Below are 15,082 nucleotides of genomic sequence, written 5' to 3'. Positions count from 1 at the left end.
ACCTGAGCCTGGAACAGGGGAAAGTCCCGAGGCTTTGGAAAACATCTTGCATCACCCCAGTCCCAAAGGTATCACGTCCTGGTGAGCTGAATGACTTCCGGCCTGTCGCTCTAACATCACACGTGATGAAGACCATGGAGCGGCTGCTGCTTCACCACCTGAGGCCACAGGTCCAACACACCCTCGACCCTCTGCAGTTCGCATACCAGGAGAAGGTGGGAACGGAAGATGCCATCATCTATATGCTACATCGATCCCTCTCCCACTTGGACAGAGGCAGTGGTGCTGTAAGAATTATGTTTCTAGACTTCTCTAGCGCCTTCAACACCATCCAACCTCTGCTCCTTAGGGACAAGCTGACAGAGATGGGAGTAGATTCATACCTGGTGGCATGGATCGTGGACTATCTTACAAACAGACCTCAGTATGTGCGTCTCAGGAATTGCAGATCTGACATTGTGGTCAGCAACACAGGAGCACCGCAGGGGACTGTACTTTCTCCGGTCCTATTCAGCTTATATACATCGGACTTCCAATACAACTCGGAGTCCTGCCACGTGCAAAAGTTTGCTGACAACACTGCTATCGTGGGGTGCATCAGGAGTGGGCAGGAGAAGGAGTATAGAAACCTCATCAAGGACTTTGTTAAATGGTGCGACTTAAACCACCTACAACTGAACACCAGCAAAACCAAGGAACTGGTGGTGGATTTTAGGAGACCCAGGCCCCTCATGGACCCCGTGATCATCAGAGGTGACTGTGTGCAGAGGGTGCAGACCTATAAATACCTGGGAGTGCAGCTGGACGATAAATTGGACTGGACTGCCAATACGGATTCTCTGTGCAAGAAAGGACAGAGCCGCCTGTACTTCCTTAGAAGACTGGCATCCTTCAACATCTGCAGTAAGATGCTGCAGATGTTCTATCAGATGGTTGTGGCGAGTGCCCTCTTCTACGCAGTGGAGTGCTGGGGAGGCAGCATTAAGAAGGATGCCTCACGCCTGGACAAACTGGTGAGGAAGGCAGGCTCTATTATTGGCATAGAGCTGGACGGTTTGACATCCGTAGCAGAGCAACGGGCACTCAGCAGGCTCCTATCAATTATGGAGAATCCACTACATCCACTGAACAGGATCATCTCCAGACAGAGGAGCAGTTTCAGCGACAGACTGCTGTCACTGTCCTGCTCCCCTGACAGACTGAGAAGATCATTCCTCCCCCAAACTATGCGACTCTTCAATTCCACCAGAGGGGGTAAACGTTGAACATTGTTCAAGTTATTGTCTGTTTTTTACCTGCATTTTTTATTACTCTTTAATTTAATATTTTTTGCTGCTGGAGTATGTGAATTTCCCCCTGAGATTAATAAAGTATCTATCTATCTATCTATCTATTAAATAAAAAAAATTAAAAAATCCACTTCTTTACAGGATTATAAAGAAAACCTTCATAACATACATTGCACAAATAAAGCCTGACCTGAAGGTACTAAAAAATGCAGTTGTGTTTTTATTATTTGATTTTTAACGTATAAAATGTATACAAAAGAGATTATGTTCTAAAAGAGAAAAATCACATTTTATTTAGACATTTTAGTATTTACAAAAAGTATTGAGGAGTCATGTTCTGTTGGCAACTGCTGTCCCAATCACACATTCATTCACCTAAACAGAGAAAGAGAGAAATCAGATTAAAACAGAATCGGACCTGGAGTCAGTGTAAAGGCTGTACAGCATATCCCAAAGATCTCAGTGCTAGAAAGATGCTCAAGGCCCATAACCAGCTGCTCCATCTTATTTGTTAGAGAAGGTGTACTTCCAGATCACAAAATTAGTGTACAACTAGAGCACCACACGAGAGAGACTACCACCATCTACCCAAAGCACCATGATGTTCCAACAATGATGGATGGGTTAAAAGCCAGAAGTCTGTATGACCATCAGCATCAAGTGACTCCGTGAGAACCCTAACTACAAAGAGGACTATTTCATTTATGTTAGGTAGAATGCCCAGAGGGGACTGGGTGGTCTCGTGGCCTGGAACCCCTACAGATTTTTTTTTTTTTTTTTCCCTCCGGCCTTCTGGAGTTTTTTTTTTTTTTCTGTTTTTTCTGTCCACCCTGGCCATCGGACCTTACTCCTTTCTACGTTAACTAATGTTGTCTTATTTTAATTTCTTATTTTGTCTTTTTCTTCTCTTCATTATGTAAAGCACTTTGAGCTACTTTTTGTATGAAAATGTGCTATATAAATAAATGTTGTTGTTGTTGTAGATTAATCTCAGGTTCTGCCGCAATCTGCCTCCCCAGATCTAGAAACATTCCTGGCCAAAGTAGACCTACAGAAGACTTAATTAAAAACCACAAACTATAATAGATAAAGAGCAGCTTTTGAGTACACAATTTGACAACCACGTTTGAAATGCAGAGGTTAACTTTAAAGAAAAGCATAAAACTTCACCCATTTCTCCTAACTCAACCATAGGGCAACAAGGAGCCAGTGCCTGTCCTAGAGCAGCACTGAGGGCAAAGAAATAGCCAGCACTTAACTACTACACTTCCAGTTCATTAAAACTGAAGTTGGAATGTTTAAAATGGTCTCTTGAGGGTGTGAGGAAACTACCCTAACCAGGTCACCATCATTAAATTATATAAAAACACTCCAGCTTCACCATAAGTGAACCTACCCACATTACCTAAAACCAATAAAATAGTTGTACTGACCTTGCTAGCAAATCTCAGCGAGTTGAGAGATTCACCAAAGCTGTCACTCTTTGGTGAAATGTTCACAATCATCAGCCTGTGGAATGAAAGATCAGGAGTTCAGTTTTAATCTTTCACAAATGAAATTTCAAAATATATTTTCACCTCATTAACCTAATCTCATATAAAAGGTAATTACATTGATGGTTTGAAGTTTTGCATTTAAATCATTCTTTAAAAAAACGCTTAACGATACATTTTAATTTCATCAGGGTCCGTCCATTTTTTTTTAAAAAAAGACTGCACCGTCATTACAAGCACAAGTGACAACAGGAAGACTTTATTTTGTAATGCTGCTCTGTAATTACTGAATCAGAAAAATGAAGAAAATGCAAACTCCTATTTAGTTCATTATCAGCTGCAACCATAGAGTACTCCCAGCTCACTGTCAAGTGTTCAAAAGGCCCATCTGCTGGTGGTCCGTTCTTACATTAAGGATACAAGCAGTCAAGTAGGAGGGATGAGAAGACTCTTCCTTTTTTCAGCATTAAGAATAAAGGTTGTGTTAGTTAAGGCTTAACTTAAGAAAAGAAAAAACAGCAACCAAAACTAAAAGTACATTTAACTGAGAAAGGCAAACTCAACAGTTCAACATGCAAGGCAAACAGTACATCCGTTGTGCATCTACTAAGCACTGCCAATGTGTTTTGATAAGCCTGCATGAATAGAGATTTGCTTGACTATTTCTATCTCATACCACAGAAATATAACTAATTATCAATCTTAACCCCAAAATAGTGTTTTGTATCATGAATTAAAAAACTCAAAATTTTAAAAAGAAAAAATAGTATGCCAAGCCAAGAGTAATTATTTCAAGAGCTCAAGGTGTGTGTATTTTATTTATATACACACACACACACTTACTGTATACTTATACATTATTAATATACCCCAATTGGGGGGGTTACCAGGTGTACACACTTTTTCTTCCCCTTGCGGGAATCAAACTTCTGATGTCAGCATCTGAGACTTTGTGCCATGGTGGCTGGTTCCCTTTCTGTCAAGTCCAACACATGTGTAGTGTACTCTTATTTGACAGGCACTCTATAGCATGTCTATGATCTGCTTCTCGCAACTGAGAGGGCATAGCGGATGTCTGCCGGCCAACTATAAGTATTACCAAATCCAAATCATATTATGGGATATCATCTACTGTTAAATTCTGCTCCATACTTGTACATTTTTATACTGTATTGAGGATTTGTTCTGTTCTGTGTATTGTATTGTCCCCCTTTTTGACACCCATTGCACAGCCAATCTGGAAAGGGGTCTCTCTTTGGACTGCCTTTCCCAAGGTTTCTTCCATTTTTTTTCCCTACAAGAGTTTTTTTGGGAGTTTTTCCTCGTCTTCTTAGAGAGTCAAGACTGGGGCGCTGTCAAGAGGCAGGGCCTGTTAAAGCCCATTGCGGCACTTCTTGTGTGATTTTGGGCTATACAAAAACAAATTGTATTTTACCTGGTAGAGAACCACCCAAATATGAGATTTCAATCAGACCTATGCATGCACATATATGTACACACATATCTGACATCTGTCAAACACGTATATACATACACTTTGTTGGCCCAAACGTTCATACATCATCATGTTACACAAATTACATTTTAAAGAAATGTAAATTTCAGTATAACAAATACTTTGATCAAAAATGGCCACAGAAGATGACAATGCAATGCAAAAAATACTTAATTCCTTTCTATGTCGAGTCTTGGGAGCCCTGCAACAGGCCGTCTCCAAGAAAGTGACAAGTCTGAGAAATTTCTGGTCTCGGGCAAGAGTGTAGACGTGACATCATACACATAGCCAAATTCTGAGTCAGAGCTCCACCTAGTGTCCACATGGGTAGTTGTGTCATGGGTGGATATTGCACTGCAGAGTTTCATAACAATTGAGAAAAAACAAAAAAAGTGAGAAATTGTGTCTGTTTATGCTGAAAGAAAAAAATGATCAGATCAGAAGAGTGCGAGTGAGAGTAGGCCAAAGCCCGGTGTTAAACGTTCTAAACATTGTTCAACAAGCATGTTACACGGCAAGCTTGATCCTGCAGAGAACAACCAATTACTTGGCCCTTGGTTTACTGTTTACCAAATGGAGATGGAGACTCACGAGAAGAGTGAATGAAGTCAGTGTGTTTATCAACAAGAAACAAGGCAATAGATTTCAAAAGAAGAAAAAAACAAAACAAAAAAAAGATAGGCACAGAGCTAAGAAAAAGAATTGCAGCATATTAATTAGCAATCAATTACAGTACTTTCACAACCTAACAAGACAAATCAGGTGGAAAATTTGATATCCAAAACCATAAATATAAAAAAAAAAAAAAGAAGAGTTTAAAAAACAGACAATAGAATGTGGTCACCTACATACTGTACGTGTGCACAGCCCCAAACCTCAAAGTAAAAGCATCAAGTAGTATAAATATCTCAAACAACCTGGGAGGGAACTGGCGGGTACCACACCATTTGTGAGTGTCCATTTTATAGAAAAATACAATATTAAAGTGGCCTTTGCTGACTAAGCATGGAAAAAGCATTTTCTAAATAAAATGTATTATTACTACTACTACTGGTATACAGTAATAATGTACATTGGTGGTGGTGGGGGTCAATTTATTTGTTTGCAATTATGAAAGTATAAAGTGCATGAGAGGAGAGGTTAACACACAGCTCTTTATTTTTCTATTAGGGGAAAGAGCAAGTAAAATTTTAAAGTAAAAACGCATGGAAAAACATACCAAAAAAAAAAAAAAAAAAAAATAGCCACTTCATTATTATTGTTTCAGTATTTAAAACAAAAAAAAAAAAATCATATATTGAGAGTGCTAATGCTGTCATTTCTTCTGTAGTTCTGTATCATGAAGTTTATTCTGAATTCTGCATCATTGTTGTCCCTCAATTAATCCAATTTCCTATTGCCACTAGTAAATAGGTGTAGAATATTTGTTTAATAAGTAATGCAATTTTGTTACAGTAAATTAAAAAATTACTCTTTAAATGTGGCCCTAAATTTAACTTGGTATACAAATGTTCCCACAAAACAATGCAACTGTAGAGCTGTGCTGCTTAAATAAGACACATTCCCACATTTAAGGTTTAATAGAAATGGTTAAAATTTGACATAATTGTTTTTTTCCTCTCCTCCTATAAATGTAAACACAAAAGCCCCATTCTAGACATTAACTTGATAAACGGTATAAATAACTAACTTTAAAAGCAGCAAGAACACGTTCGACAGAGCAATACTGAATAATTAAAGCAGGCTTATTCAAAATGCAGCCCAGAAGCAACCTCTGAGTGGCCCAGCCTATGGTCCCATCAGGGCTCCAGACTGCAACTAAAAATGATCGGACATTCGACTGAAAACAGGTTTGGTGATTATCATTTCTACTTCATTCGCCAGTAGCGAATTATTTAAACTTTGAAATATTATATTGTATCAGATGCAAAAGACCTTTATTTTTTTTTTTTATTGTGCTGTTAACACACTGCTTCCCAAACTCGGCCCTGGAGGCACACTGTGGCGGCAGGTTTTTGTTGCAAACAGCTTCTGTTTTTAATTGGACTCCTAGGCTAATGAAGTGATGTGTTATTTCCCAAGTGCGGTGTTTTGGAAACAGTATAGAAATTAGAAAACTAAGTTTAGTTAAAAAAAAAAAATGAAAATGTACTAAGCAGTTCTATTGGAATAATGCATTTTCTTCTTTTTAACAATATTTTCATCTTGATTTTCATTCTACTTTTCTAGGCATTCTAATTGTTTAACTAATCCATTATTTTTCTAATTAGTAGTGCTGACGCTAAAGTAGTTGCAGCCTTTGATTATTCAGTGTCGTTTCTCTGGATGTCTGCGCTGCCCATTTTTAATTGTCATTATTAAGATACAATGAAGGGAGCAAACCACCACAGAAAATGGGCCAAATAGAAAGAAATCAACAAAAGGGAGTCAAGCATTTAAATCTATAGCAAAAGCAGAAATGTTTCTAAATGTCTTGTAAAAATCATGCGGCCGTGTTTTTCTGAATGTAGAATAAAAGAAAAATAATACCAGCTAATTACAGTAAATGAGATTAGTGTTATCAGGTGTTGACAAAAACCTACAGCCACAGTTGGACCCCAGGACCCCTGTGTGAATATATGTGTTGGAATGGGCTCCCCTTGCATATCCATGAGCTGCTTAAAAGCTGCTTTATATCCCGCACTGGGTGCGAGATATTTGAAATTCCTCTGTTCATCATGCATGTCCCCTGTTATGATTACATCTGTGCCCTGTGGAATTCAGCCGTCCCTTCTGATTTCGCACAGGCATACTAAGGTGGATGACAGTAGAAGGGGAAAAAAAAAAAAAAAAAAAAGAAAGTATTGCTACTACCTCCGATTCTGTTCAGTTATAGTCGTTTTGTTGTTTTTGATGTGCCTGTCCCAGATATGACCAAATTGAAAAGGGTAAAAATGAATGAACATTACTTGACAAATTTTAAATCAACACAAAGAAATGTAACATTACTTGCTGGTTACCAGTGGCTGAAAATGTCTGGCCCAGCTAAATTTCTTGGTGTGAAAATCTGGCCCAACTTAAATTTGTAATTGGATAACCCTGAATTAAAAGTATACACATATTGTATTTGTTCAGCCGGTCTAGAAAAGACAAAAACTGACTGAATTTATATATGGGTTTAACAAAAAAAAAAAAAAAAATCTGCTTTGATTTCCATAAAAGGCTATATAAAAAAATGTAAGCAAATAAATAACATAAACACTTCATTTGTTTTGCAGGTTCAAGGAGTAATAAACTACCATTTATTCGCCTTCAAGAGAGAGAGCTTAAAACTCTTAAGGTTCTATGTTCAGATTCTTACCCAGTGTTAGCATTACAAAATACTTACGTTTTACTGTTTCCCCCTAAGCAGTTCTGCAGTAAGTAAGTTAGTTTAGAGTTCCTGTAAGGCACAAAAGTATCCTTAAAAAAACAAAAACACATGAATTAAGACCTGCACCTTCAAGTGAGAGAAAAGAGAAAATTAGCTCAAAGGAAATGGTCCAAATTGAGAAAAGTGGAACTACATAAAGAATAAACAATGAATTACCTTGTTTGCCAAAGCAATGAAGACACACCCCAGGTTGGAAAGACTGGAGTTAATGGCGTGTTTTTCTTTTAACCGGTCTCGTGACTCCGATTTATTAATCCTCTCACTGCCGGCAAGGTCAATTAAGCTCAACGTAGCTGTTAAAATATAAGTTGCATGTAAATTTAAAGGGTACAAACTGTAGTGACTGACAGACAATAGCCAGTAATTTAGTCTTTTGCCAAATAGTAGCCACATTACTTGCCCACAGAGCAGGGGTGCCCACACTGTTTTCGGCTTGCGTGCTACTTTTAAAATGACCAGGTCGAAATGATCTACCTACATTAAAAATACTATACACACACACAAACACACACACACACACACACACACACACATCTATATATCATCCGGAAAGTATTCACAGCGCATCACTTTTCCACATTATGTTGCAGCCTTATTCCAAAATGGATTAATTTTTTTCCTCAGAATTCTGCACACAACACTCCATAATGACAATGTGAAAAAAGTTTGAGGTTTTTGCAAATTTATTAAAAATAAAAAAAAAACTGAGAAATCCCATGTACATAAGTATTCACAGCCTTTGCTCAATACTTTGTCAATGCACCTTTGGCAGCAATTACAGCCTCAAGTATTTTTGAATATGATGCCACAAGCTTGGCACACCTATCCTTGGCCAGTTTCGCCCATTCCTCTTTGCAGCACCTCTCAAGCTCCATTAGGTTGGATGGGAAGCGTCGGTGCACAGCCATTTTAAGATCTCTCCAGAGATGTTCAATCGGATTCAAGTCTGGGCTCTGGCTGGGCCACTCAAGGACATTCACAGAGTTGTCCTGAAGCCACTCCTTTGATATCTTGGCTGTGTGCTTAGGGTCGTTGTCTTGCTGAAAGATGAATCGTCGCCCCAGTCCGAGGTCAAGAGCGCTCTGGAGCAGGTTTTCATCCAGGATGTCTCTGTACATTGCTGCAGTCATCTTTCCCTTTATCCTGATTAGTCTCCCAATCCCTGCCGCTGAAAGACATCCCCACAGCATGATGCTGCCACCACCATGCTTCACTGTAGGGATGGTATTGGCCTGGTGATGAGTGGTGCTTGGTTTCCTCCAAACGTGATGCCTGGCATTCACACCAAAGAGCTCAATCTTGGTCTCATCAGACCAGAGAATTTTCTCTCTCATGGTCTGAGAGTCCTTCAGGTGCCTTTTGGCAAACTCCAGGCAGACTGCCATGTGCCTTTTACTAAGGAGTGGCTTCCCGATCGCTCAGTTTAGATGGCCGGCCAGCTCTAGGAAGAGTCCTGGTGGTTTTGAACTTCTTCCACTTCTGGATGATGGAGGCCACTGTGCTCATTGGGACCTTCAAAGCAGCAGAAATTTTTCTGTAACCTTCCCCAGATTTGTGCCTCGAGACAATCCTGTCTCAGAGGTCTACAGACAATTCCTTTGACTTCATGCTTGGTTTGTGCTCTGACATGAACTGTCAACTGTGGGACCTTATATAGACAGGTGTGTGCCTTTCCACATCATGTCCAATTAACTGAATTTACCACAGGTGGACTCCAATTAAGCTGCAGAAACATCTCAAGGATGATCAGGGGAAACAGGATGCACCCGAGCTTAATTTTGAGCTTAATGCAAACGCTGTGAACACTTATGTACATGTGCTTTCTCAATTTTTTTATTTTTAATAAATTTGCAAAAATCTCAAGTAAACCTTTTTCACGATGTCATTATGGGGTGTTGTGTGTAGAATTCTGAGGAAAAAAATTTAATCCATTTTGGAAAAAGGCTGTAACCTAACAATATGTGGAAAAAATGATGTGCTGTGAATACTTTCCGGATGCACTGTATATAATAATAATAATAATAATAAAAAAAAAAAAAATTATATATATAATATATATAAAAATAATATATATAAAGATATATATGCAGTGGAACCTCGGTTTACGAACAACTCTGTTTACGACCAACACATCCGCCAAACTTTTGCCTCGGTTCACGACCACACACTCGGTATACGAACAAGCCAGTTTCCCTTTCGGTTTGTGCGCGTCGATGATTTACGCACCTGTTGCTTTGTTCTCGGTCAGACGTGCGTACTTGCACATGCGTGCGTGCTTTCGCTGTGAAGTCTTTGTGCTCCATTTCATTTCCCTTCCGCTTCGTACGCGCCGATTAATGTATTTAAGCACGTGTTCAGCCTCTCCCGGTTCATTGTTCTCAGTCAGACGTGCGTGCTTTACCTGTGAACTCTTTGTGCTCTACAGTATTTCGTGTGCTTTTGCAGTTAACCATGGCTTCTAAGCAAGTGAATGGTGAGAAGTGTTGCAATGTTACTTTTCTCTTTTTTTCAAATGTTTATTTTTTTCCATGTGCTTAAAACTCATTTAAAAAGCGTGTTTAATGCGATCGGGTTGTAATGTTATTAGCCTGAAATCCTGCAACGTTACTGTCTTGGTTGGCTTTTAAATAAAGTTCGGATTTGTTCAAATGTTCCTTTTTTCCCCCCCTGTGCTTAAAACTTTTTTATATATATATATATATATATATATATATATATATATATATATATATATATATAATATATATAATATATATATAAATATATATATATATATAAAAGCGTTTATACAACGATCGGATTGTAAGGCTACAGCCGAACTGCTGCAATGTCAGAGAGAGAGAGAGAGAGAGAGAGAGAGAGAGAGAGAGAGAGAGAGAGAGAGAGAGAGAGAGAGAGAGAGAGAGAGAGAGAGAGAGAGAGAGAGAGAGAGAGAGAGAGAGAGAGAGAGCCTGCGTGTGCAGCTGAGGAGGGAGCCTGGGTTTTTGTGTCAGTGTTATTTGTGCTTAAAAAATCTTTAAAAAATATATTTACATACAGTTCGTATGGTCTGGAACGGATTAATTGTATTTACATGTAATCCTATGGGGGAAATTGCTTCGATTCACGACCAAATCGGTTTACAACCAGAGGTTTGGAACTAATTATGGTCACACACACACATACATACATACACAAATACACACCAATTCAATAAATGTGTTGTCACTACAGTATTTCGATTTAATAATCTTCATGTGGGAAAAGGCTGACTCGCATAAATGAGTAGAGCCGAATAATGCAGTCAAGGAGGTCGCACATTTCCTCATGTTTGGGTACTTTTCCTCTGTGAGTAAGTTCCAAAACTGTCCATGAGCCCCATACTTCAGCTGAAGGTCGTCCTGTAGTGTCAAAATCTCATCCTCCACTGTAGAGGAGTTTTAGGTGGAACAGTGTTGCAATTTTTGATGCGGGTGAATCACTCTCAACATCTTCCCTAAATGGCTAGCACTTAAATGTAGAGATTGGCTCAAGTAAAGCTGTGTCTTGAAACCGTCTGTCAAAGTCTGACAGACAATTTTCAGTCTGCTCCGTGTAGCGTATGTTGTCAAGTTGCACACACGCCTTCCATTGCATCTCCAGCACTGATGTGAGGTTTTGGATGTTCCCCAAATCAAGGCGCTGCAGCTTGGAGGACAGATGTTGCATTTTTCGTTTGAAAGCATTAACTGAGCTAATCATATTGACCATAGTTTTCTCTTTTCCTTACAGCTGTAAATTAAGCTCATTCAACATATTGGCCAGATCGTTAAGTTGCTTGTATTCTGCATGTTTAATGACAAGGAGAAACTCCTTTTTCTCCAGCCAGGGGTCTTGAAATCTCAGCAGGAATTTCTCCCTAGCCATCTTCCTCAACAAAGGCTTCTTTTATCATCTCTCCATCTTGGAAGGACTTCTTAAAGATCGAGTGACTCACCCGGAACCATCCTTCGTTGTGTCTGCCTTTGCTTTTGAATTCAGCCGAGTGAAAAATGACGGCTGTCTGATTAACGGCAATTTTAGCTTTTCGGAAGAAAGTCAGTTTCGTAGTTTTTATGAACAGTTCGAAAGTGCCTTTCCACATTTTCCTTCTTTGGAATAGCAATGATAGATTGACAGATCAGACAAATAAATGCACTTCGATTGTGGCATTGTGAGAGAAAAAAATCCTCTTCCAATTCCACATCCAGCCCATAACCAACAAATTTTTTTTTTTTTTTTTTAAATCCCTTCTTTAGTCGATGTAAATTGAAAGGCTAACTAGATCACTTAGATAGCCAGAGTTTTGCAGTAGCTTGCGCATTTGATCGATCATGCGTGCGTGATGACCAGTGTGTTAGAAGAAGAGAGATCTCAGACTGGCTGCCCTGTATGTCAATCAAGTGGCAAATGCCATAGGGAGGATATATGATAGACTAACATTTAAAAAATTTTTTTTTTGAATGCAACGCGATCTACCTGTACTACTTTTCCGATCAACATATTAGGCACCCCTGCCATAGGGTTTATCAAGGCTAAGAGGTCGCTCCTTGAAAGAAGAGACAACTGCAGTAAAAGCAGAGCATATGGTTTGGTTGGTGGGTGGCATAACCAAAAGAGTTGTGATGACACTTGTATGTCCGTCAGTACTGGTGATAGTAAGCTCTTAAGTAGAGACTCCTATAGAATATTTATATGTGAATGTGAGGGGGTTCGAAGTAGAATATTGCAGCGTGACAATTACGCTTTCACCCGAGACTTTGTCTACAGGATCGCTATGTGTTTGTGTATCTGCTGTATGTGTGACAATCTTAAGGTGCAAGAGTAGACCAACCTGAAAAAACTTGGGAAGTCCTAAAGAAACTCAGCACTTTGGGGGGGCAGAAATAAAAGCTGGGCTTGGGAGCAAGGCAGTTAAAATTAATGAGAAAGCATTTGGTATGCATCACAACAAGATAACCTAAGTTAAACTCTCCTTCTAAAAAATGTCAGAACCAAACAAAAGGGTAGTAAAAGATACAGAAAAAAATAAGCAAGCTAAAAATCAACGTAAGGGATATTCATTAAAGCAAGATGGAAGACAACCAATAATGGTGAAAATGCTACACTGCAAATCTTGCAAAAAAATATTTGGCCACGTGGATCATACAAAGAAATTACAAAGTGTGCCAAACAAAACAAAAATGACCATTTTTCTAAGCTTGCATAGTTACATCATTAAAAGCTTTTCGAGGCCAGCCTCTGGGAAGTACAGCTATAGGTCTACTGAAGTAAGCCACCCAACATAAAAAAGGTCAGTCATTGTCCTACCCGCTATATCCTAACACAGGGTCACGGGGGTGTGCTGGAGCCAATCCCAGCCAACACAGATTGCAAGGCAGGAACAAATCCCGGGCAGGGTGCCAGCCCACCGCAGGGCACACACACTGGGGACAATTTAGGATGGCTAATGCACCTAACCTGCATGTCTTCAGACTGTGGGAGGAAACCCACACAGACACGGGGAGAACATGCAAACATGCACATGAAAAGTGCTCAAAACAAAAAGTTTCAAATTTTGACAATCACATCACTCTTTTACTTCATACTTAGGGCTAATTTTTTTTTATGATATGGTAAAATGATACCAGGGAAAAAAAACAAACTGTAAAGCCAAAACAGAATTTAAAGCTGTATACCTTCCTGTTCAAGATGCAGTACCAAAATTCAAATCAAACCGACTATTCTTCAGAAAAAACTTTTATTCAGCAGAGCTAATCAGAACCTGTACTTGTGTTACATTTATTGTACATTTAATACTGAAGATCTTCTCTTTCCACACAGAAAAATGCCCAATCATTTTGAAATGTGGACTTTTCTTAATTAAATATGCTTAGATGTACACTATAAACAACAGCATAAAATTAATAATCACAAACTGGCTGAGTGTAAGTGAGTGAGGCTCATGATAGTAACAGTATTTGATCTTCACTAGATATTCCTCAAAACTATTAAAGTATTCAGAGCTCATCTGTTGGTCAAACATTTTATTTCATTATTATCTGCAAAAAGTTAAAACACAACACTGCTTCTAGGCAGAGCTTTGCAATAAACTCAAAAAACACACCCAAAAACTAAAAGTATTAAACAAGAAGCGTAATAGAAGAACGGGAATTCTGACCAGGAAAGGAAGAGGATTCATTACCCAGATGGGAGGCCAGAGAAGAAAGTTAGATGAACTGGCAGGCCAGACAATAAAATAATTTTGTACTTGGGCCGTTATAAGTTAATGGTTGCCTATGCGATAGCCGGGAATAGACAGCAGTTCCATTCCCCATATACCAAGTGGCAGTGGTCCTCACATGGCAACCCAGTCAGGACACCTGCAGGGGTGCTTGGGATATGGAGTCCAGAAGTGCTGTCCTGTCTAGGTCCTTATGGGCCAATGGGGGTTAGGGTGCTGTAAGGGGAAGAGCTTCCTGCTTTTCTTATGGCCCAGAAATGTCCCCCCCACCGGAAGCCCTCCTGGGTCCAGCCTAAAAGACAGCCCACTGCCTCATCATTGAGTCAGTCTCAGAAGACAGCAAAACACTCAACTGGATGATGGAAGGAGGAAGAATTTATTAATTGTGTATTTGCAACTGGCATTGAAAAGGTGTTTCAGAAACGGTGCTTCTAGGAAAATATTGTTTATCTTATATATATAAAAAAAAAAAAAGTGTGCTGGGTATTGATATGTCTAGGGTTGGAGAGCTACAGTACGCCTTGGTGGATACACCAATAAACTCCAATATTAACGTCAAGGCATAAAAAACTGACTTTGTTAAAACTTGTTCACAGCCTGCAATTATCAACATACACTTTGCTACTTACAGGTGATGTTTCCCTTCTTACTGAGCCCTTCAATCTTCAGCTGGAACACACTATGGCTGCGTGAAGACGACTCATTCATCCTGGTACAGGCTGTAGCACGATTCTGCTTTGCAATTTTGATTAGAGACAACACCTAAGATAAAAGGAATTTCAGTCATAAAATACAACTACTTTAGTATATATTTATTATATACGGTTTGACAATTTCCTCCAGTTTTATTTACCTCTTCTACGGTCTCCACATTTACATATTTACGGTTAGTAACATGTACAGCGTTAGAAGTAGGTCTCTTGATTTTATGTTCTTTTTTAATCGTTTTGTCAACAAGCAGGTCCCGGATTGTCTCGTTATAAATTTCGAGGAAGCTTGCAGTAAAGGTGTACTGTGGGAAAGAATGTATGAAGGGCTTTATTAATAGAGATTTAAAATGTTACAAGCACAATGTTGATTATAAATCCAAATTCAATGTGAATTTCCTCATCCCACACATGACCTTAGAACGGTCACTTTGAGGCCACAATCTTGACTCTGTTTTAGTGCTGG

At 39.1% G+C, this 15,082-nt stretch overlaps 1 protein-coding gene across 2 annotated transcripts in view; it reads right to left on the bottom strand.

Annotated features, from left to right (window-relative positions):
• Positions 1 to 1,576: 1,576 nt before the first annotated feature.
• The window catches only part of LOC114663826 (carboxy-terminal kinesin 2-like), a 31,558-nt gene continuing 18,052 nt past the window's right edge, over positions 1,577 to 15,082 (bottom strand). For both annotated transcript variants that reach the window (XM_051919716.1, XM_051919717.1), the window contains 6 exons: positions 14,763 to 14,921; positions 14,539 to 14,671; positions 7,846 to 7,982; positions 7,645 to 7,718; positions 2,723 to 2,798; positions 1,577 to 1,664 (listed from right to left, as the gene is read on the bottom strand). In XM_051919716.1, the coding sequence (XP_051775676.1) occupies positions 1,620 to 1,664; positions 2,723 to 2,798; positions 7,645 to 7,718; positions 7,846 to 7,982; positions 14,539 to 14,671; positions 14,763 to 14,921 (624 nt within the window). In that variant the 3' untranslated portion in view covers positions 1,577 to 1,619. The remainder of the gene's footprint in view (positions 1,665 to 2,722; positions 2,799 to 7,644; positions 7,719 to 7,845; positions 7,983 to 14,538; positions 14,672 to 14,762; positions 14,922 to 15,082) is intronic.

This window comes from Erpetoichthys calabaricus, chromosome 16 (assembly GCF_900747795.2).
Source record: "Erpetoichthys calabaricus chromosome 16, fErpCal1.3, whole genome shotgun sequence".
NCBI lineage: Eukaryota > Metazoa > Chordata > Cladistia > Polypteriformes > Polypteridae > Erpetoichthys > Erpetoichthys calabaricus.
This window is presented reverse-complemented; position numbering and strand designations above follow the sequence as displayed.